General features: G+C 40.4%; 1 protein-coding gene across 2 annotated transcripts in view; it reads left to right on the top strand.

Annotated features, from left to right (window-relative positions):
• The window catches only part of GRID2 (glutamate ionotropic receptor delta type subunit 2), a 1,406,179-nt gene extending 1,385,899 nt beyond the window's left edge, over nucleotides 1–20,280 (top strand). For both annotated transcript variants that reach the window (XM_024126697.2, XM_024126698.2), the window contains 2 exons: nucleotides 16,941–17,181; nucleotides 19,858–20,280. In XM_024126697.2, the coding sequence (XP_023982465.1) occupies nucleotides 16,941–17,181; nucleotides 19,858–20,280 (664 nt within the window). The remainder of the gene's footprint in view (nucleotides 1–16,940; nucleotides 17,182–19,857) is intronic.
• The last annotated feature ends 1,312 nt before the right edge of the window (nucleotides 20,281–21,592 follow it).

Consider the following 21,592-nt stretch of genomic DNA (forward strand, 5'->3'; position numbering starts at 1 on the left):
AGCCGTGGCCGCTGAGCCTGCGCGTCCGGAGCCTGTGCTCCGCAACGGGAGGGGCCAAAACAGTGAGAGGCCCGCGTACCGCAAAAAAAAAAAAAAAAAAGACATATGGGCGTTTCTACCCAGTGGCTTAATCTTCCCGATAAAGTAGGAAATAAGGTCCTCCGCTGGGAATGAGACAGGTGTAAGTGCGGTTCAGGGTTTGGGAATTGTGGAGAAGGTTGGAAGAGTTACTACAGGGGTGTGTTACAGGGATAACTAGAGGTGAATAAACCGAGGGTCCATCATGCTGCAATATTTCTTACTGAATTCCCAAGTCCGGTTTATACCTGGGCCAAGATCACTCTTCTCAAGTCCCCAAAAGTTTATATAAATGAAAATGCACCGGTATTGTCAATAAAGGCACATCTTGAATATTACAACAAGATTCAAGTATTGTGAATTCTGAGTATCCATGGACAACCCTGTTTCTTCTGGCCAGTATAAAATATGAAAATTGATCTCATGAAATATCTAGGAATCAGATTCCCATCAATAACAACAGATCTACCCACTGTGCCCTCTGTTGCTCTGTGGCTGGCATCTGAATATATGAACTCCCCAAGGGTGAGAACAAGACTTCATAATTAAACTTACGTTAGTGTCGCTTTTCATGTATTTTTCTTTTTCGCGAGTGAGCTATTTTATTTCTCTCATTTTTCCACATCAGATTCTCAGGGCTGTAATGGGTCTCCCACAGTTCCAGGCAGTTGCTGGTTCTTGGGGGAAAATGCTCCTGTGGTATTATTGATGGCAGCCTTCATGGGAAGGACAGTGATTTACTCCGTTGCTCCCTGTGCAGCTGTGAATTCGCTGTACGGTGACGGCCTTCGGTGGCCTCCTTGGTCCCAACTTGACAAGAGACCTAGAGAGTGAGCTAGTTCTATTGAAATGAAAGTGTCCTCACCCCAAATCATGTCCTGTCCCTCACACTAAACCCAGGTTGGCAAGAGGTTGGTGGAAACATGGTTAAGAACAAAGTGAATGATGACACTGAAATTGAGGCTGTCCCTGCTGTCTCCACAAGGCCCCCGACCCCTGGCTTGGCCTCCTGAAAGCTTCACAGTCTCACCCTCACTGCCTCCCAATTTTCCGAGGCTTTTCACAGCTGCCTGCTTCCTCACCCACAGTCTCAGTACTTCACACTCTCACATTCTATGTATTTTCTTGGCTAAACTATCAGAATGAACATTGGACTCTAGGCAGCGCTGTGGGTTTGGACTTAGCCCTTGTCTATGTCATTGCTCAGTTCTGAAAAAAGAAGGCGGAAACCTAGAGCGCGCGGACTCTACAGCGTCATCACGGATGCACCACATGAGTCTTTATAATAATTACGATGATAGCGACCTGGTATCGAGAACTTAATGTATGTCAGACATCATGCTGAGTACTTTGCACAGACAATACCATTTAAGATTGGAATTATTTCATTAGAAAAACTGAAGCTCAGAGAGGTCATATCGCTTTGCCGGTACCCACCCAGGAGGTAATGGAACAAGAATTCCACCCAAGTTTGTCTGTCTCTAATACTCATACTCTTAACTACTACACTCTCCCCCTGCAAAAAATCTCAGTCCTTGAATTGTTTTCCTTCCTTCATATTTCCTAAACCCTTATCTGTACCTCACTGTCATTCTTTAACTTCTCTTTGATCACCAACCATTTATTATGTCTATGACTTTCACCCACCCATATTTGCAAACGGTTTTGTAGGTCGAATTCATATCATCCACTTGTTTTGGACCCACTAAAACACCTCGTGTATTGGTATCCTCCGTTTTTTTATATAGATCACATCCTTAAATGAAAGTAATAAGACTGGCATGGGGTAGGAGCAGGTGATGGGAGAGACTGAATAGTTACCACTGATCTCAGAGGGATGCTGGAACCCAGTCGCCCCTGCCATCAATTATTAGATATGATCTCCTTGGACATTTTTTGCTCCACTTCCCATCTGCATGTTTATAGGCAGCCTTTGCCCAGAGCTGAAAGAAAATGGAATCCAAATGTTAAAAAGAAAATTCAGAAACCTAGGAACTCTGCCCAGTGGTCTTAGGTAATGATCAGTGACATTAAGTGGTAACATCCTCGCTTGTCTCTCTAACATACGCTACCTATGTTGGCCCCAATACCAGCTTATCTTGTTCATGCCTTAGACAAATTCTTATATGTGAAAGATCCTGGAGGATCTCTAGAGCTCTGTGGACCATCATGGAGACTCACTGAGAGGTAACTCTACAAGGACTTTACAAGGACTCCTTGTAATGTAACAAGGATTGTAACAGAAGCAATCCTTATGTTTACATTTCCTGATTTGCGTCGCAGGTCGTGCTCACTGTGAGACCTGGTTACGTGCACAAATGCTCTGTTTCTGTTACAACTCCAGAAAGATCACTTCAAAGCACGTTCACTATAGTCTCGTACAGTGTATCCTCTCCTAGGAAGTAAGCCCACAAGGGTATCAATAACTACAGCATATGGTAGTGCGCCCATTGATTGTGTGTGGGATGCCATTACTTGCAGTGATCTGTGTAGCTTGAGTTTTACCTCAGTGATCCCTCTATCAGAGGGTTTTATCCTTTTTACTCAGCTAGAGACAAATAAACACAGCATAGCGTCTTGTATCGGTAAAGAGTCTTCACAATTTGCCAACATGCTGATGAATTTACTTTCGGAAAAATGTACCTGGCTGCCCCCCAGTGGGCAAGTTGCACTGCACAATCATTCAGCTGCCCCCCAATGGGCAAGTTGCACTGCACAATCATTCAACAAGGGTCGTAGAAATATTTCAGATCCCCACTTAGCTAGGTTGCTTCCTTTCTAATTGGATTTGGAACAGATATGAAAGGTTGGTTATGTCAGGTTTGGGGTAAAGTAAAGAAATAGGCTTTGCAAATGCCTCCATTTCATCCATGCACACATATGGTATCACAAAACCTATTTCTGCATGAAGAGACAGCCACACAGCCCCTCTGACAATTGTTCTCGAGACTGAATGACACTCACTTTTTATCAAGCCTCTTCCCTGAGTTATTGAAGCCTCCCATAATATCATTAAATAAGTAAACATTGCCGCACATAAAGCTCTTGCTATTATCGCGGAAAATAACAAGCAGCTCTCATGAGCTTGCACAGAAACTGTGGGTGTCAGCGTCCCTTTCACAACAGCAGCATATCCACGCCATTTCCTTTTATCTCGACACCTAGACTCATGGAGAGATAGACTATTTCCTTTACCTCTATTGGCAAATTTTCTTTCTAATAACTGCTGAAAACTTCACTCCAGTAAGCAGTTAGTCCTGCTGGTTGAAGAAAATAGATACATTATCTGAGGTAATAGATAAGTCTCATTAAGAAGATGGAATACACTAATTCCCAACATATCTCCCAGGCGTGGGAAAGCTAAATTGTGAAATAGAGCAATAACACATCAATTATCCTTTCTGCGTGGAATTACACAAGTCTCACTGCTACATAGCATATTATGTAATTTTTTATAAATAACCACTTATATCCGAGTATCTCTGTTTGCTGCCTCATAAAGAAAGGCAGCTGTCCTTCTATTCAAATAAGACTTATTCCTCAAACTACTTAAGGAATCCAAGTATTCTATTTAAAATGTATGTTCCTACTTGTTAACATATGACCAAAGAGTGAGTATTTAGTATTAGCCTAAAAACAAATGCTACACATCTGACGATATCACACTTTGAAAGAAAACTGGCTCCTACCAACTAAAGTAAAGCTAGCTACTGGCATTCAAAATAAAGGTTTTAGAGATCTTGTGTTGAATAATGATTTGTAATCAGTTTCAGTAGTTTCTCGGTTTTGTCATATCAGATTATCATATGTGAATCACTTGAAAACAATTTCATTTCTTGAACAATTTAAATATCGCCCTCACACTTGTTTACACAATTAATTTTTATTTGCAAAGGTTTTTTAATATGGCTATAACATCCCCAACACAGAAATTTCACATCACAGGAGTTAATGGAAGTTTATAAATGAAAACTTTGTTTAATAAAGTAAATGATAAAGTAGAGGGCTTACTTGTTTTCATTTGTGGACTATGTAATAAAAACAAGATAATGACAAAAGAAATGCTTTGCAAATTATAAAGTGATATTTTAAAGAAGAAAGATATTTGTATGTATCCAAGTTTTTTGTTTTTTTGTTTTTTTTGTTTTTTTAAAGAAGATGTTGAGGGTAGGAGTTTATTAATTAATTTATTTATTTTTGCTGCGTTGGGTCTTCGTTTCTGTACGAGGGCTTTCTCTAGTTGTGACAAGTGGGGGCCACTCTTCATCGCGGTGCGTGGGCCTCTCACTGTCGCGGCCTCTCTTGTTGCGGAGCCCAGGCTCCAGACGCGCAGGCTCAGTAGTTGTGGCTCACGGGCCCAGTTGCTCCGCGGCATGTGGGATCCTCCCAGACCAGGTCTCGAACCTGTGTCCCCTGCATTAGCAGGCAGATTCTCAACCACTGCGCCACCAGGGAAGCCCTCCTGTATCCAAGTTTTTAAAAGCGCCTTAAATATTGATAGTGAGAAGAAGAAGCATAAATTCTGCAGGTTCTGAGTCTGAGACCAGTTCTATACCAAACATCATTCAGAGGGAAAAAGGAGAGAAATTCCAGAATCGGAAAGGCAACTGAATAGGAAAGTTGTTCCTAAGTGACAGCCTTACTCTGAAATCATGACACTTGCTACTGTGCTTTGTTTCACAATCCATGCGTATCGGTCTGCCGGGGCTGCTGTAACAAAATACCACAGGCTGGCTTGCTTAATCAACAGAAGCTTATTTCTCGTGGTTCTGAAAGCTGGAGGTCCCAGATCAAGGTGCCTACGAGGTAGGTTTCATTATGAGGCCTCCTAGACAACGCTTACTCCAAAGGTTGTCCCTATACTACCCATTGTTCCAAAACCAAAGCTCGGTGACCGCTTTTCCCAGTGCCTTTCACCACGCTGCCCTTTGGGAATACATAATCACACTGCAGTGCAATCACACAGTAGGGTAATTGCAGATAATCATCCAAGAAAAAGTTCAGGGTTTTTTTCCCCGTTTACAGAAATATAGCACATTCAGGTTCATGATGGAAAGAAGTTAGAAAGTAGAACTCACTGTCTAAAATGTCTTAAATGAAGCGCCTCATTGTTTTTCTGCGGTTCTAGTCACTTTGAGAAAACTTTATGTTACATGACTATCTTCATGCTCTCTACTAAGAAAATTAAAACATTTTATCAGCAGAGCTGGAATAAGGTGAAATATAACAAGATACACCTAAAAAGTCTGAATATTTTTTAATCCTTTAGACTTTCCGTCTAAATATGGGTAAAACATAGTAAAATTATTTTTTTAAGTTGTTTCCATCTAAATATGGGTAAAACATAGTAAAATTATTTTTTTAAGTTGTTTCCATCTAAATATGGGTAAAACATAGTAAAATTATTTTTTTAAGTTGTTTCCATCTAAATATGGGTAAAACATAGTAAAATTATTTTTTTAAGTTGTACTATTGTCAATGATCTAACTCATGGCTGAGAATTTTAATTAACTACACTGAATTTATCCACCAACTTTAATACAGATATACCTTGAGGTTTTTTTTAAGTATATATCAATGTACAACCTCTAAGTTAGAAGATGTTGTTTGCATCATAAAAGAATTCACCAGTTATTAAAGTCCCTACTACTAAAACAGGTCTTAGGATAATGAATTCCTTTCATATATTTAAGTTGCTATTCAAATGATCCAGAGTTCGGTGTTCATGATCATATTCATGAGAACGTTTGTTCATTCAGAAGTTTTCTTTTCCATAATCTTCTCTCCACTGGGCTGTACCAGTCACAGTTGTCACACAGCGCACACGTCAAGACCCCACTTATTTTAATTTAACGTTTAGTTGTCAGGCTCAAAGATATGAAAATAGTCACAAAAAGTGTACAATACACTAAGCAAAATAAGTTTGACTTTATGACCCTTTTTCATAAACAGGCATTTGAAAGGTCTGCATAAGAAGATTTTTTATTGCCTGAAGAATGACGGTAAACAGAGATGATCACTGCCAGTCTCTCACTGCAGAATGAAAGAATTTTTCCCCTTTACTCTATAACCTAAATATCACACTGAGCTTAAGGATGATGCTGACATTTTCAAAGATCACCGAAAGCGTTCTCTTTCCAGTTGCAATTATGCCCTCTGTCTCAGTGGGAGCCATTGTCAGGTCTTTTCAGCTCTCTAGCATCTTTCTGGCTTGCTTTCATTATCCTGATTATCTGTTCATTTGCTGCCCCAGCACTCATTTTATGAAAGATCATGTCTGCCATTTCTATAATGAGTGCTTGACTTTTACTGCCAGCATAAACACATAAAATATACAATAATTAAAGTTTACTAGTCACCAAAGCCTTGAGATCCGTCATGTTGCTAATTTGATTTTTCAAGCAATTGCTTCTCTGTGAGCAAGGCTGATTTTGCCCCCTTCGGCAGTGCGAGACTTGGGGTGGGAGGAGATGACTAACCTAGAGAGAGCAATTTGAATGGGCACCGTACATGTCAACTTTAAGGTTCGTCTTCAACCAAGTAACTTATCTATAAAGTATGATGACTCTTAGCACCAACAAAAATCTCATCGATATTTGAACGTAAAACTTATTTTGTGTTAAAGTTTAAATAACGCACAGTTTTCAAAATAGTTACGTGTTATTCAGTAAGTATCGTACCCTTTACGGGCTATTGTTTAAGGAAAATTTTCATCGGGCTAATAACTATGGAAGTCTGCATAACATAAATTGAAACTTCACAACATGTTGACTTACACTGATTAAGGACTTTTTATTGTGAACACACTGCCTCGTTCTGATAACATTGGCAAAGTCCCCTAAGTGCCTCATGATAATGAATTCATCTGACGTTTACCGTAATCGCAGACAGGTTAATGAGCTCATGTGATATTCATGTGGCTCTCTAGGGACATCAGGATGTGTTACACGAAGTGTAATGTTTGTAAGTGGATACGATGGAGTACATGTTATCCAAGGAACTTGAGTAGTCAGTTCCTCAGCTAATAAAGTACCAGGAAATACAGAGGCAGCTTCCAGTTATACTGGTTTTCTTTAGGGATGCCAGACATCTTGACGGCATAGTCAAATAAAGTATAGGAGCCAGAAGACCTGGATTTGAGAGCTGGCTGGATCTCTTAGCAGCCTTGAGACCTTGGGAAATTTTCTTCACCTCTTAGGCTCGATCTCCTCAGTTTTAAAATGGGAACTTAATAACATCAGCCTTCTTAAAGTCTTAGACAAGTATAAGGAGTAGGGCGGGGGGAAGTGATCAATCAGTCATCCAATCAATCACTATAATTCCTTCCTCACAAGGTTACCTTAAGAAGTAAATCATGATATGCAATGTTTTTGATAAATGCTTTATAAACTCTGCAACATTATGCGTGCATTTATTATTGTTATTCCTTTGGAAAATAGGTCTTCTGGATAAAGCTTACACTGTATTTCCCATACACAGAAAAATGAATGCCTTAGTTACTGCAGAAGGACATGGAACACTGTTTTCTTAATAAGAAAACCAGATCTGACCAATTGAAGATTTTATCAAATTATATGCTTCAAATTAGAAAGTGAGATATCAGGTTTGAAGCAAGACAGGAAGCTTCTTCTTTATGCAAGTCCCTGTATGTGGCAGTTTTCAGCAGTAACTGAGCTTGTAATTAAATCAAGCCCTGTCGATTCAGCCCTGTAGTGGGGAGGTGGGCAGGTCATTTCACCTCACCAGGCAGGAGTTAGATATGAACCCACCGCCCAGATCCCTTCCAGTCATGCTGTCTTTCTCATTAATCGTCTATAGTAACTCTTTACCAACCCTGAAAAACTTCTAATTAGTTTACAATACTTCTAGACATACAGAATTAAAAACCACTTTTATATCTTTTGACTAAAAGAGACAACACCTTTCCTGCCTCATTCAATTGTCTTACCCATTCTTAGTAAATCATAGTCACTTCCCTGGTATTTCTTTTAGCGGTATAGTATCTGTTCGTATCCCTTTGATTTCAAAATACAGCTTCCATTGCCTGGAAAATGATCCAGCAAATACAGACCTCAGACAACAAATACTAGCTGATCTTGAATAATTAAGACAGTCACTCTTGGAACATGGGTGGTCCCAATTTCAGAATAAATGTTCAGATGCGTGTTTTAGGAAAATCAGAAAACCAAGGCTATCCAAAATTCACTTGAATTATTATATTCTCATTGTTGATATACAACAATGTATGTTGTGTGTATGTCCAGTTCTTCCTCAAAATGGTCAAATACAAAATCAGCATGATAACTCTGTACTCATTTAAAGGCACACACATATTAATAGCAGGCATTACTACATATTATTATATGTAAATACATAGCCAAAAGAACTGGAATAAGAGTCAAAAGCTCTGGTTTTAAAACAGTCTCTGGGGCTTCCCTGGTGGCGCTGTGGCTGAGAGTCCACCTGCCGATGCAGGGGACACGGGTTCGTGCCCCGGTCCGGGAAGATCCCACATGCCGCGGAGCGGCTGGGCCCGTGAGCCACGGCCGCTGGGCCTGCGCGTCCGGAGCCTGTGCTCCGCAACGGGAGGGGCCACAACAGTGAGAGGCCCGCGTTCCGCAAAAAAAAAAACAAAAAAAAAAACAATCTCTGATGCTTTCTAATGATGTGACTTTGGCCAAGTCACTTAAGCCCTCTGAACGTCGTTGTCATCAGTGAAGTGGAAGCTTGTTGACCTCATGGAGTTATTTGCTATGGGATTTCTTCTAATGTAGTCAGCAACTAGAGCCATCAGACCAAACTTGGCTTGGGCCTGTTTCTGTAACTACGAAGGCAGGGTTGAATAACTGCATCCGAGACCGTGTGGCCCTCAAAGTCTAAAGCACTGACTGTCTGGCCCCTAACGGAACAGGTTTTCTGACCCCTGCTCTAAAAGGGGATACTTGTGAACTTATTTGAAATGCCATATTCACCTATATGATTTTTTTTCACCTATATGATTTTAAGCAATCTCAGTGGATTGGATTTAAGTAAATGGCATTTGGCTCAAGTAACTGGAAGAACTAGTTAAAAGTGCAAATTAAACAAAAGAAATAGCTTCTAATAGCCTCCTTTGGGCTCTTTGGTATTACCGAGGTATTAGATGTTATCAATGAATATTTGTCGTGTCTAATACTCCTAACTGATCATTTAGAGATTTTACTCAAGGAAAAAAGAAACAACTAATGCCTGGTTCACAGGAAGTTGATAGAATTCTTTTTTACAGCTCTAATGTTGAAGGAGTGGTAACAGGCATGCCAGTCAGAGGGCCACCACTTAATCAAACGCTAAATCTGAATCTTTGAGAAGTGTTTTTGCTTCACTCTAAGTCTACCTAACTTTTCCAAGACCAAACTGGAAGAAGTGATGAGTGAATGAACGGCCTCTTGAGCTGAGATTTTTCTGAGAATCCTCGGCATGCTATTATTAATTCTTCCTCTGTAACCATGGAGAGGAAAATCGTGTGATTTTCAGCCAATGAGTTTAATAATGTGGGTATTCCAGGCCAATATAGACCCACTCGCTGTGTCAACAAATACTTTTTTTTCAGTTATTCCCAAATTTCTTTCTCGGTGACAAGTAACATTAACATTATTAGGTAAAGAGACTCCTAAATATCTTTTTAATTTGGTTACATAAAATTCCTAAGTGTGTAACACATACATGTTTTTGAGATGTTAAAATAATGTATTTTCATCCTCACCAATCCCTACCTCTGAGTTGCCTCCGTACTTCCAAACTGAAGAAATGCCTGGAGGTCTCAGATCATAGAGTTTTTATCATTACGTAGCTAAAATTCCCTTTTACTCTGACAGGCCAAGACGTTTGAAGACCTGGTGGGTGAGAAGGATATCCAGGAAAGAAAAGGAAAGCTGCCCCTCTCCTGGCCAGAGGTTTCCAGTGGAGAGCAAGGGATGGGAGATGAGCAAGAGAAGAGACAGACGTTAGGGAGATTAAAAGCCACAAGGGTAGACGGCCTGATGCTTCCCTTCCCATTAGAGTTTCTGAAGGGAGCTCCCTGGACCCACCAGCACTTGCACCAACAAAGAAGCTCTCAGATAGCTGAGAAGCTAGGGCCGCACATCCGGAAAAAGCAAAGAAAGCTTCAATCTTCATTCCCAGGCCTCCCTTCCTCCCAAGTGGTAGGAATCCTGAGATAGAGTACCTGGGCCACCCTTGGGACCCTCAGTGAGTGACAAGTTGACACTGTAGTAGTGTCTAAAGGGCTACAGAATAGTCAGGGGCTGGATGAAGAAACTGGTAGGAGCTAAGAAAGGTGTACAACACCTCAGAGGTCAGGTCAGCCGGGAGGAGGCCACAAGCGCTATCGAAGCTGAGAACGACATTAGCCAAGTTTAGCAGACTTAATGCCTCTGCCAACTTCAGTAGCAGTTAGTGTCTAAGGGCTGGGCCCAGGCCCAAGCAACCTCAAAGGAGACCTGCCAGAGCAGATCCAAAGACCAGGAAGAGGCCAGGGCTCCCCGCACCAAACACCCACGTAGGGGACATAATGTCCTCCTCCGTAAATCTGACGCCATCATGGAAAAGAGCAAGGGAAACAGGGAGGAATCAAAACGGTGGAGTAATTGGTTCAAGTAAATGGAGCCAAAGCTAGAGACATGTTAAATTATTAGAGCAGATTAAATTTTAAATCGTAGAGCTAATTTTAGTTTGGTTCTCACTGCTGAGCAGGCCCATTCCTCCTGAGGAAAATCAATTACGTTCTAGAGAAAAGCTACATTTTCTTTGTACACCCAAATTGTAGTATGGATAAATTTGCAATCACACTACAATTATATCATGTGGTTGGGGGAAACATATTGATGACAGTTTTACTCGGAGTCTAACAAGTCTCTGAAACGAAAAGAGATAGGTCTTCTCCAAAGCGTTACATATTAGAGGCTGTGTAGAGTAACAGAGGGAAAAGTATCGGGGGACAGACCTGAGTTCCAGCCCCAACTCAACTATTTACTCTGTATCAGTCACTAAGAGAGTCATTTAATCTCTACAGCAGTGCTTCCCAACAGTTGCGTCTTAGATGACGTACTGGAATATTGCTAAAATATTGTACCCTTCAGCCCTCAGAACAGCCAAGGCAGGGCCTGCGGTGGCTGGAGCCCTGGCATTTCACCTCTGGCTGCAGAGAGCCTCTGATTACCCTAGCGTGGTACGTAAATGATTTTTTGTGTCGAATGCGATGATTTGGGGGAATTACTGTTCTCTCTGATTCAGTTTCCTCATCCATAGATTGGGTGGAGGGAAGTAGAGAGAATAAATGATGTCTTCAGTCTTTTAATTCTAGTAGTTTGTGCTTCTGTGAACATGAGGAGGAATTCCAGTTGCAAAAGAATCACGGGGATCCCTACATACATGGCCTAAAATAAGGAATCCCTGCCCTTATTTTTTTTTTTTAATTTCTGATTACCCCTAAATTCTTTCCCAGCAGAAGCAACTACAAAGTCAGCTGGCCTCTAACCAGTATCTCATTTTAAAGCTCAACAGGAATTTAAGTGTAAGAAAATTAACAAAATTAAAAAGGACCCTAGAGGCTGCTAATTCAAAGGCAAAATCAAAGTTACCTATGTGGGATTAGAAATTTGCATCCATCTTTCAGCAACCTGTTTTTTCATAAATAAATTAATTTGAAAATCAGATTCTAGCGTAGTGATTAAGGATGGTAACTGATCAATAATTAATGTAATTCTAACACATAAGTGAGGCTTTGTCTTCAAAGTAAGTAAAGAGCTTTGCAAGATAAACGCCTCAAACCTGTGGAATATTTTTATTTGAATATGAAGTAAGGATCCTTTGCCTCCATGCTCCTTTCCCCTGAAATTTGCTCATTTCTATCAATAAAGAATTTAATGCAGGCAGGATTGATCTATTAGCCATTTTCAAATTGAAGCTAGGTTTTTATGGACTTCTAAGATTTTGCTGTTCAGTGAGATTACAAATGTTTTAATACTTCTGGACAAAAGAAGGAAATGCGGTGTTTTGTCAGTGAATCATGAATCATTCACTGACTCATCTGGGAATAGAATTCTCCATTAAGAAGCATGTACCAGGGGCTTCCCTGGTGGCGCAGTGGTTGAGAGTCCGCCTGCCGATGCAGGGGACTCGGGTTCGTGCCCCGGTCCGGGAAGATCCCACGTGCCGCGGAGCGGCTGGGCCCGTGAGCCACGGTCGCTGAGCCTGCGCGTCCGGAGCCTGTGCTCCGCATCGGGAGAGGCCACAACAGTGAGAGGCCCGCGTACCGCCAAAAAAATTTTTTAAAAGTGTGTACCAGAACAGGTCCAGAGACAGAATGGTTGTCACACATGCTGACAATAATAATTCTAGCTTTTGAGTTTTGGTAGCCTACTAAATACCAAGCAATGAACAAGAAGCTTTTTTTTTTGTTTATGGCCTCATTAATTCTCGCCATAATAACTCTCCACAGTAGGCGTATAATCACTTTGGGGTAAAATGGTAGGAATTTTTCTGACTACACTCCAAAAAGAGGTTTTACACTTACAGTTGTTCATCACAGTCTGACATCCAACTTTGTTTCTAATACAGCACCGAGAAGTTTATACTTTCACGTTTCAAACCCACAGGTTAATCGTAACACTTTGCTCTCTATGAGCAAAGACTGCCATCTTGTGGAAGTTTCACATATAACAAAAACAATCGTTCCATGGGACTAAAATTTTTCTTCGTACACGTTAAGAATTTTGCAGCTAGCTTTTTGCATTGTTACACACACACACCAGTGTTGCTTATAATTAAAAGGCAAATCTTTCCTTTAAGTGCAATTAAATCTCTTTTAAACATGCCAGAGCTTCTGAACCTTTGAAAAAAGAATCTCATTAATTATAAGGACTCATCCATTATTCTTTAAGGCAGTGAATTAGAGTTTGCCAAACTTTCTTTATCTAAACCTTAAATAGCTTTTTTATATAATAAAAAGGAGGGTGTAGTAAGACCTTTCTGATGGAATTTCCAGGGAGCATTAGATTGTGTGGCGAAAGTTTATAGCAGAACTCTGGGCTTAGAGAACACTTTCATTTCCTTCCAACGCTTGTATTCCATGCCAGCCTGTGTTCCCGGAATTTGTTGTGGGCTAGTCAGAGTTTGACTGAGGAATCCTATGGCCCAATTTCTTTGTCTTGATATATCCCCAAAGATGAGGTCTCCTGCAATGCCTCAATCACCTGTGCTTCATGGGATCGACCATATAAAGACATCTTTGTGACGCGATGATACTTGAAAGCACATAGAGAAATCTCTTTTCTTGTTCCCCTCAAAAACTCCTACCACCAGCTTGCTGAACCTAAAAATTTACAATTAAACACATTCTTTGGCCCTTTACCACTTACGGCCTTTGGCCATTTAAGGCCCTTTACTCCTATGAGAATCAAAATGGGTGACACAGAGTATGTGTACTTCAATGATTATTTTTAAAACCAAATTATTTTCCAGGTGTAGAAATAATAAGGACACATCGTAAGTGGTACCAGATACGACCGAGAAGAGAGAGTAAGCAATAATCGTTTCCTGAATGAATATGTGAACTAATGAAAGAATAAATTAGCATGAATTGAGGGTATTGAAATGATTTCAGTGTTGCCCAGGCCATTCTGGCTGAATATACAGTTGTGGTTTAACATAAATTTTGTACCCAAGGAAATGCCTTACATGAAATCACTCTTTAAATGTTTATTGAATGAACAGATGAATAGGAGGGAATGCAATACATAAGAAAATAGCACAATGATAAGAAAAAAGTAGAATCTGAGGGTAGAGTTCATTTACCAAAAACTGAATTGAGCATATTCAGTCACAACATGCGCGGCTGCTCTGTGTTAGGAAGCATGGAAGATAATGAGTCCATATTCTAGAAAGGGAAGCAGACATTAATCAAGTAACCACAGGTAGTAATAAATGATGAGTGCAGGGAAGAAAAACTCTTCCACAGACAGTGACCAATATCGTGTGGCAGGAATAGGAGGACAGGGAAATTTGGGAGCTCATCTTGTGCCCAGATATCTTCTCATTCAGAAGATGCTGCTGTAGTCTCCTTTTATTTTTACATGTACCTATAAATTCAGACTTAAGAAGAATTCTTCCTTTTAGGGATGACTATATTTTTTCTTTCGAGATATTCGTGGTGCCCTGACTAGCTAGATCTTTAGGTAGGCAAATACCTACAGGGTTGGTTTCCTAATGTTATCTGAATGGTATCCATGGATAAGCCAAGCAAGCGACTTTGATGCTGTGATTACGTATGTGTGTGACGGTGCCATACATGCCCACAAGGCACTATTTCTCAAGTGTAGTCCTCAAAATTTTAGCTCCACGGGTTATTAACGTATGTTATTTGGGGAGAAAAACAAGGAAAGGGGAACCAGAGACTAATTTGGGAAATGCTGAATCAAACAATCATACAGATTTTCTTTTCCACAGGTCTTCTCAAAGCCTTTAATAGGCTGCCCTTTTTTTGTAAATTTCCAAGAGGGTGTTTCTCAAAGTTGATGACCACAGGACCCTCTGTTTGCAGAAGCCCTCTGTACTAGTGTCCCTTGGAACACACTTCTGGAAATGCAAATGACTCTATCTGGATAGGGCTGGGATAAGGGTGAAATGTAATCTCTTAATATTCATAATCATTTTAGTAAAGTCAGTTAATCAAACTTACTGCCCTTTTTGAACAACACACTGAAGCAACAGAGCTTTAGACCAATCAATTTCATGAGAAAGACGTCCAAGTTGTGATGGAGGCTCCAGTACACTGATGGTCCTGGAATGTCAGCAGGGGGCGCTAGGGGTGAGGCTGCAGGAGTACCCAAAGGTAGATGACAGGGACGTGTCAGAAAGAGAAAGGCAAATATCATGATCTCTCTCATATGCGGAATCTAAAAAAAAAAAAAAAAGATACAAAGGAACTTATTTACAGAACAGAAACAACTCACAGACTTAGAGAATGAACTTATGGTTACCGGGGGAAAGGGGCGGGGGGGATAGATTGGGAATTGGGGATTGACCTGTACACACTGCTATATTTAAAACAGTTAATGAACAAGGACCTACTGTATAGCACAGGGAACTCTGCTCAATACTCCGTAATACCTAAATAGGAAAAAACTTTGAAAAAGAATAGATCCATGCATATGTATAACTGAATCACTTTGCCGTGCACCTGAAACTAACACAACATTGTAAATCAGCTATACTCCAATATAAAATAAAAGTTAAAAATAAAGACTAACTCCCCATCATAGCCCCTAGGGCTAGTATTACTCTCGTTTAACTCTGGTTGAATGTTGATTATCATTGAACTCATAGACACGTGGGTGACATGAAACAGGTAAAAAAGGTAAATACATCACTGAAAGTGAGTTATTTACTCCTTCCAGACAGGCTTAGTTCTCCTCTGTAAAGTGTTAAGCAGTCTCTCCCTAAATAATCCAAGAGCCGGGGCAAGAGTGCAAATACGGCTCCACATATCCTAAGTGTAACTGCATAAAACTTATAAATCAAGCTAAACACTGTTAGGTAAAATATGTTCTATCCTCTTATCTTGACAAGCATACCTTCATGACCCCAAGGGAGCCAGGTGTGAGTCTCTAACTGGTGACCAGCTAGGAGTTCTGCATTGACCCAGCGGGACTGGGAGTCAGCCTTCCACCTCCGGCTCCGTCCACACAGTGAGGGTCTCGCACACAGAGGTGTGTGCGCCTGCGCTTGCATGTCGAGTTGTCCACACCCCCCCAAACCCCACCCTAGAGACCTGTGTGCACCCATGGCTGTGAGATCTGCTCTCGGAAATCATACACAGGAATAGGGTTTTATGAGTCCTGGCTGGGCAGGCACTCTGAGCTGTCTGGCCAGGAAATCCTAGGGAACCGTGGGACGGTGCGGACTCTGGACAGGCTCATGACCTTGGCCCTGACCATTCTCGCTCTGTGAGAAGGGGCGCAGCTGGAGGAGGGCCAGAACCAGGCAGGTCTTCGGTAGAGCCCAAAGAGTGTTTGGAATTGAGAATAAAACCTCTATGAAAATCATACGTTTTAAAAGCTGCAGTCTTTGCAGTTATCCCCAGACTCTGGGAGTGAATAAAAGAAGGTATTTCTTATATGAATGTGACCACTTCTGAAAGCCTCTGGTCAACTTTTCTTCTTGTTCTCCAAGGTAAGATTTCCCCTTTGGCATTAAAAGGAAACTAGATCAGTTGTGTGAAAAACCCAAAATGATGTATTTTATCAACTTCAAACTTGCCCCAAGGCTTTCTTCCACACTGTGTTAAATAACAGAAGTCTTCTTAATTGAATTTCTTTGTGTGTAGCATATCCTGGGCGACATTAGGCCAGCAACTCGCTCTAAGCAGCAAAACGTTCTTCATAAAAGCATTAAGATCCAGAGCATCGATCTGCATGTAGGGAAGGAACACAGAACTGCAGCAACTTGAAACCACATAAAAACAGTGCCTCTGAAATGTAATTGTAAAAACACGTTGCAAGAACCCGGGGTTGAGGGTAATATTTAGGATTATAGAATGAAACAAACAAACAAACAAAAAATAGAAGAGGTGGGGGAAGAAAAAAGGGAAGCAGGGAGGGAGGCATGTAAGAAAGGGGGGAGGACGGCCCCGTGGCACAGGTCTGTGTAAAGAATCGCTGCAATAATGTTTTGTGTGTCCTTGCATTCCACCTGCAGGCTGATCTATATATTCACTTCCCCTTGACATCCACCATCCTTTAGAGACAGGGTTATTAATGGCTATGCTGTGGACTGAGGCAATAACTGTGTCTGTAATAACACATGATTGTGTGCTTTACCCCAAGGATCCTGGAGCTTCAGCAGAATGGTGACATGGACATCCTGAAGCACAAATGGTGGCCCAAGAATGGCCAGTGTGACCTGTACTCCTCAGTGGACACAAAGCAGAAAGGAGGTGCCCTGGACATAAAGAGCTTTGCAGGGGTTTTTTGTATCCTGGCTGCGGGGATCGTCCTCTCCTGCTTTATAGCCATGCTGGAGACGTGGTGGAACAAGAGGAAAGGCTCCAGGGTCCCATCAAAAGAGGTACTTGACTGAAAGCTTCAGCGCCATGTTGAGCCCACAAGTAGGCTGTGCTTCCGGGGAGGATAATCACAGGCAAGGGGATAACGGATTGGGGGTGGTCTTTGTTTCTTCTTCCCTTGAAGAGTGAAAATAAATTTGTGAAATGTAAAAATTGGTAAGACCAATACCAATTTTCATTTTAAGACATCCCAGATCCATGAAGGGGAGACGATCGTGTTTGAAAGACTGACAATTTCATGAGCCATGAGGGGCCTTGAAATTCTCCCAAATCTCAGGATAGACCTTAAGTCCATGATTTTTTTAAGGGCTGTGATACCCTTGACCAGTTCACAAAGATGCTTATCATGTTAGCTCAAATAGTTGTTTAACTTATAGGTAAATTACTTGTGTCTCTGAGATTCGGCCTAAGAAATGCAGTGTTACAGTGAAATAATCAGAGTTTTCTCTTCACCCCCAGGGACTGCTTCCCTCTGTCTGCATGTAGACCTATAGAAGTGATCATATGTTTTTTATAGCTCTTTAATGGCTCTAGGCTTAACAAATCCATACGGTGGAATCATCTAGAATTCCATAGTCCTCCTTTTCTCATGAGTCAGCTTAACTCCAGGGCCATATTAAAATTTTTCCAGAGCTTTGAAAGAATAATTTCAGAGTTACATATATCTTTTAAAGTGCCCTGTGCCTTATTTTCATCCAGAAAAAAAATGTGTGTTTATCAGAGACCACCTGAAGTTAAAAATAAACTGCTTGATTTATTTATCTTATCTCCATTGGACCAAAAAGGTGAAAAATTTTTTATGTAATGAAATCATATTCACCAAAGCTCCACAAATTGAAACGAAAACAACCTGAATTTGCTGAATGATTTGACTTTCTAGATAGTTACAAAGAACAGTTTTAAACTTTCTGTAACTAGACCTTGGCCAACTGATGCCTAAGCATATCCTGAGAGGATCTGCTTTACAGCACGAATAAAAATGACTTCTCATTTGCATATGAATTATTGCATGCTAATGTATTCTTTCAAACAGATTGTTTTCTAAAGTTGTCTGAGGATTCTTTCCTACCACCTTATGTGCACAATTGATCAGCACCATTTATAAGGAAAAGCTTGGCTTAGCGAAGATAAATCTTAGCTTCCTACCTGTCTGAGTGATCATACAGTCTAAATTAGTGGAGTATAAACTAAAAATTAATCAGGTTTTATTGTAGTCGTTTTTTTTTTTTTATGGAATAAACTCCTGGTATCTCTACTGACATTGATTCAATGCAAAAGACCACATTAATGCAACATTATAGCCGAGGCTTCATATGCTCAAAAATCTGGAAATTAAGGACTCCCCAAGCTCCTTACATTTTGAATTACTATATATGATATTAAATTTTTGCATTATTATATCTGTTGATGGATGACTATATTATAGTTGCCGTGGGAACCATAAAATTTTACGTTTCAACCCTCTAACGTCTCAGTGATAATATTGCATTAATGGATATTTTTATTGGACTTTGAAATGAGAAAAGGAGAAGGAAAGAAATTGATGCACATCAAAATATTCTTCACCGCGGAGCACTAAAATTGCACGATGAAAAAAATACATCCTCCGTTCTAATTCATAGCAGCTAATCCAGATCGTACGAACAAATATTTTCTCCTCTTATGATCAATAGATATTTTTAAATCCTCATAACTTTACCTTATCGAACTTGCTGATAAATAAGACTGATGAAAAGGACAATTTTCTTTCCTGCCACTTTTATTTTTCAAATATTGGGCTTTAATGCTCACTTCTAGTGAAATCCGAAGGGATTTACCAATTAGTTTCAACTCCAGAAATCTTAGGTTTTACACTCTTTTTCTTCATTAAGCACCTTCTTACTAAGACTCTATTAGTGTAGTTCGAAGCGTCTTTGATTTAGAGGCCATTTAGCATTAACGTGGCCCTAAACTGAAGCTGTCACTCACACGTCACGGCTTGAAGGGGGTCTCTAAAGGTTCCCGTGCTGACCTCACAGTATTGCCTCATTCAGGTACTAGATAGCTTGAGTGTATGAAGTCCCTCAATCAGAAACTGATTCTCTTGTGTTGAATGTTGCTCTCTGTAAACAATCTCACATATTTCTAGCCTAAAGGGAAATAACACTTTAACAGTCACTAACACTTTAGTGTGAACTAGCATATCAACATATTGTATCAGTCTCCAAGAATGGAAAGTTAAGGTTAGGAGCAAGTAGTGAAAGGAACAAAAACACGACTTGGAATGAGACACCCTGAAAAAGGAGGAAGCATGCATAAAGAAGAGGTGGGGAGGGGATGCGTGGCCAAAACCATACTTACTATGTGTATAATTTTGCCTGGGTCTGTCTCTGCTCCTGTAGAAGGCAGTCACCCATCTACTGCCCCCATATTTTGTAGTTGCATGTGGCATATGCTCCTTTTAGAACTTTTATTGCAAGAAAAGTAGAGATAACCTTATCTCAGAATCCTATCGGTACCCCCCAGAACCTAGCACAGTGCCTGGCTCATATTAGGTGCTCAATAAATATTTGTTAAATGAATAAACCCCAAAGTTCAGTTCATTATCCATCATGTTTGCTGAACTACTTTTTTTTTTTTTTTTTTAACCATGAAGCTAGTACTGATGAGAACCTTATCTTCTTTTTCTTCATCTCCAGGATGACAAGGAAATTGACCTGGAGCACCTCCATAGACGTGTAAATAGCTTGTGCACAGATGACGACAGCCCCCATAAACAGTTTTCCACCTCGTCAATTGACTTGACCCCTCTGGACATTGACACTTTGCCAACACGACAAGCACTGGAGCAAATCAGTGATTTCAGGAACACTCATATCACCACAACAACCTTTATCCCAGAGCAGATCCAGACTCTTAGCCGCACACTGTCAGCTAAAGCTGCCTCTGGTTTCGCTTTTGGCAACATGCCTGAGCACCGAACTGGCCCTTTTAGGCACAGGGCACCGAATGGGGGCTTTTTCAGGAGTCCTATAAAAACAATGTCATCTATTCCTTACCAACCAACTCCTACCCTGGGGCTCAATCTGGGTAATGATCCAGACCGAGGCACCTCCATATGAGCGTCCAACAAAATCTCTTCACTGTTTCTTTGTAGGACTCCCTTTGCAAGGAGCGACTGTAATATTGTGGGACTAACATGGATGTAACATTTTTTTTTTTTTTAATCAGGAGTATTAGTAACAATTCTAGTTCTTTCTCTCTACCTTCTCGCTCCTCTCTCTCTCCTCTGTTTCTTTCTCTCTTTTCCTCCCTCTCTTCCTGGACGTTTCTCTCCACGTTTTTTCATTGCTCAATTTACTCCCCCAGAAGGTAGTACACTAGGATCCTATTAGTCCGCTTTTCATATACTGTACTTCAAGTATAGGAAACGTGCACTGAGTATACTAACAGTATATGCAGGATTAATTTTACATAAAGGCCTCTTCTGTAACATGTCTCTATTTTTAAAAATATAATTGCAATAACTTCAGTCTTTTTACATCCTTCTGCTGCATCCATACAATGCTCCACTGCTGTTGAGTGTCCTTTAACTGTGGGCCAAAGGCAACCCCTGCAGTGTTTATAGAATAATTTAAAGACCATTCAGGCCACATAATATGAGAATGCAATTTTGTAGGATTACAAAAAAGCCATTAATATGCCCGTAAAGACTACAGTTAAAACTACTCTTGCACTGCAACAGTGCATATGACCTTTATGTGATTGTACAGTATGAAAAGTTTTTTCTTATGTACAGTAAACTTTATCATATGGCAGCAGCCTCTATTGTGTTAATAAATAAATTAGTATCTCATATATACATATATATGCACCTATATAATGTGTATATATATTCAAAGGAGGCCATTGCTATTGCAATTCATTTAATAAAGCTTTAGTTGAAAACAAAAGTGTTGTATACAGGAACTTTGTATAGTGCAGGGGGTCTTTTCAGTTAGAAAAGGCAGGTTGCTTTAATGTTATTCTGACTCGCATTGTTTGCCAACAGAGAATATTTTATACTTTTGTTATTAAAACATCCAGGGCGATTTAATATTTGTTCCTAGATGTAACTCATTTGAATAGATTTTTGCATTTGTTATTCAGCGGTGTACAAAGCTAACCTTGATAATTTTACTTTTAATTAATTATCTAAATGGAAAATGCTATTAGCTGAACCATGTCCACCACAGCACGGGGAGCTCTATACGAGTTTAAACGTAGATCATTGAAGGTTAATAAATTCTCTTCCAAAGCAGTAAGCCAATCAATACAGCTGTAGCTGGGGAGAGATGGGAGCCCTTAAGAAATATTGATGTGGCCTTAATTACTGTCATACATTACCCTAAAGAAGAAAATACAGCAACCATACTGGGCTCTCAACTTCAGCCC

Source organism: Physeter macrocephalus, chromosome 7, assembly GCF_002837175.3.
Source record: "Physeter macrocephalus isolate SW-GA chromosome 7, ASM283717v5, whole genome shotgun sequence".
NCBI classification, from domain to species: Eukaryota; Metazoa; Chordata; class Mammalia; order Artiodactyla; family Physeteridae; genus Physeter; species Physeter macrocephalus.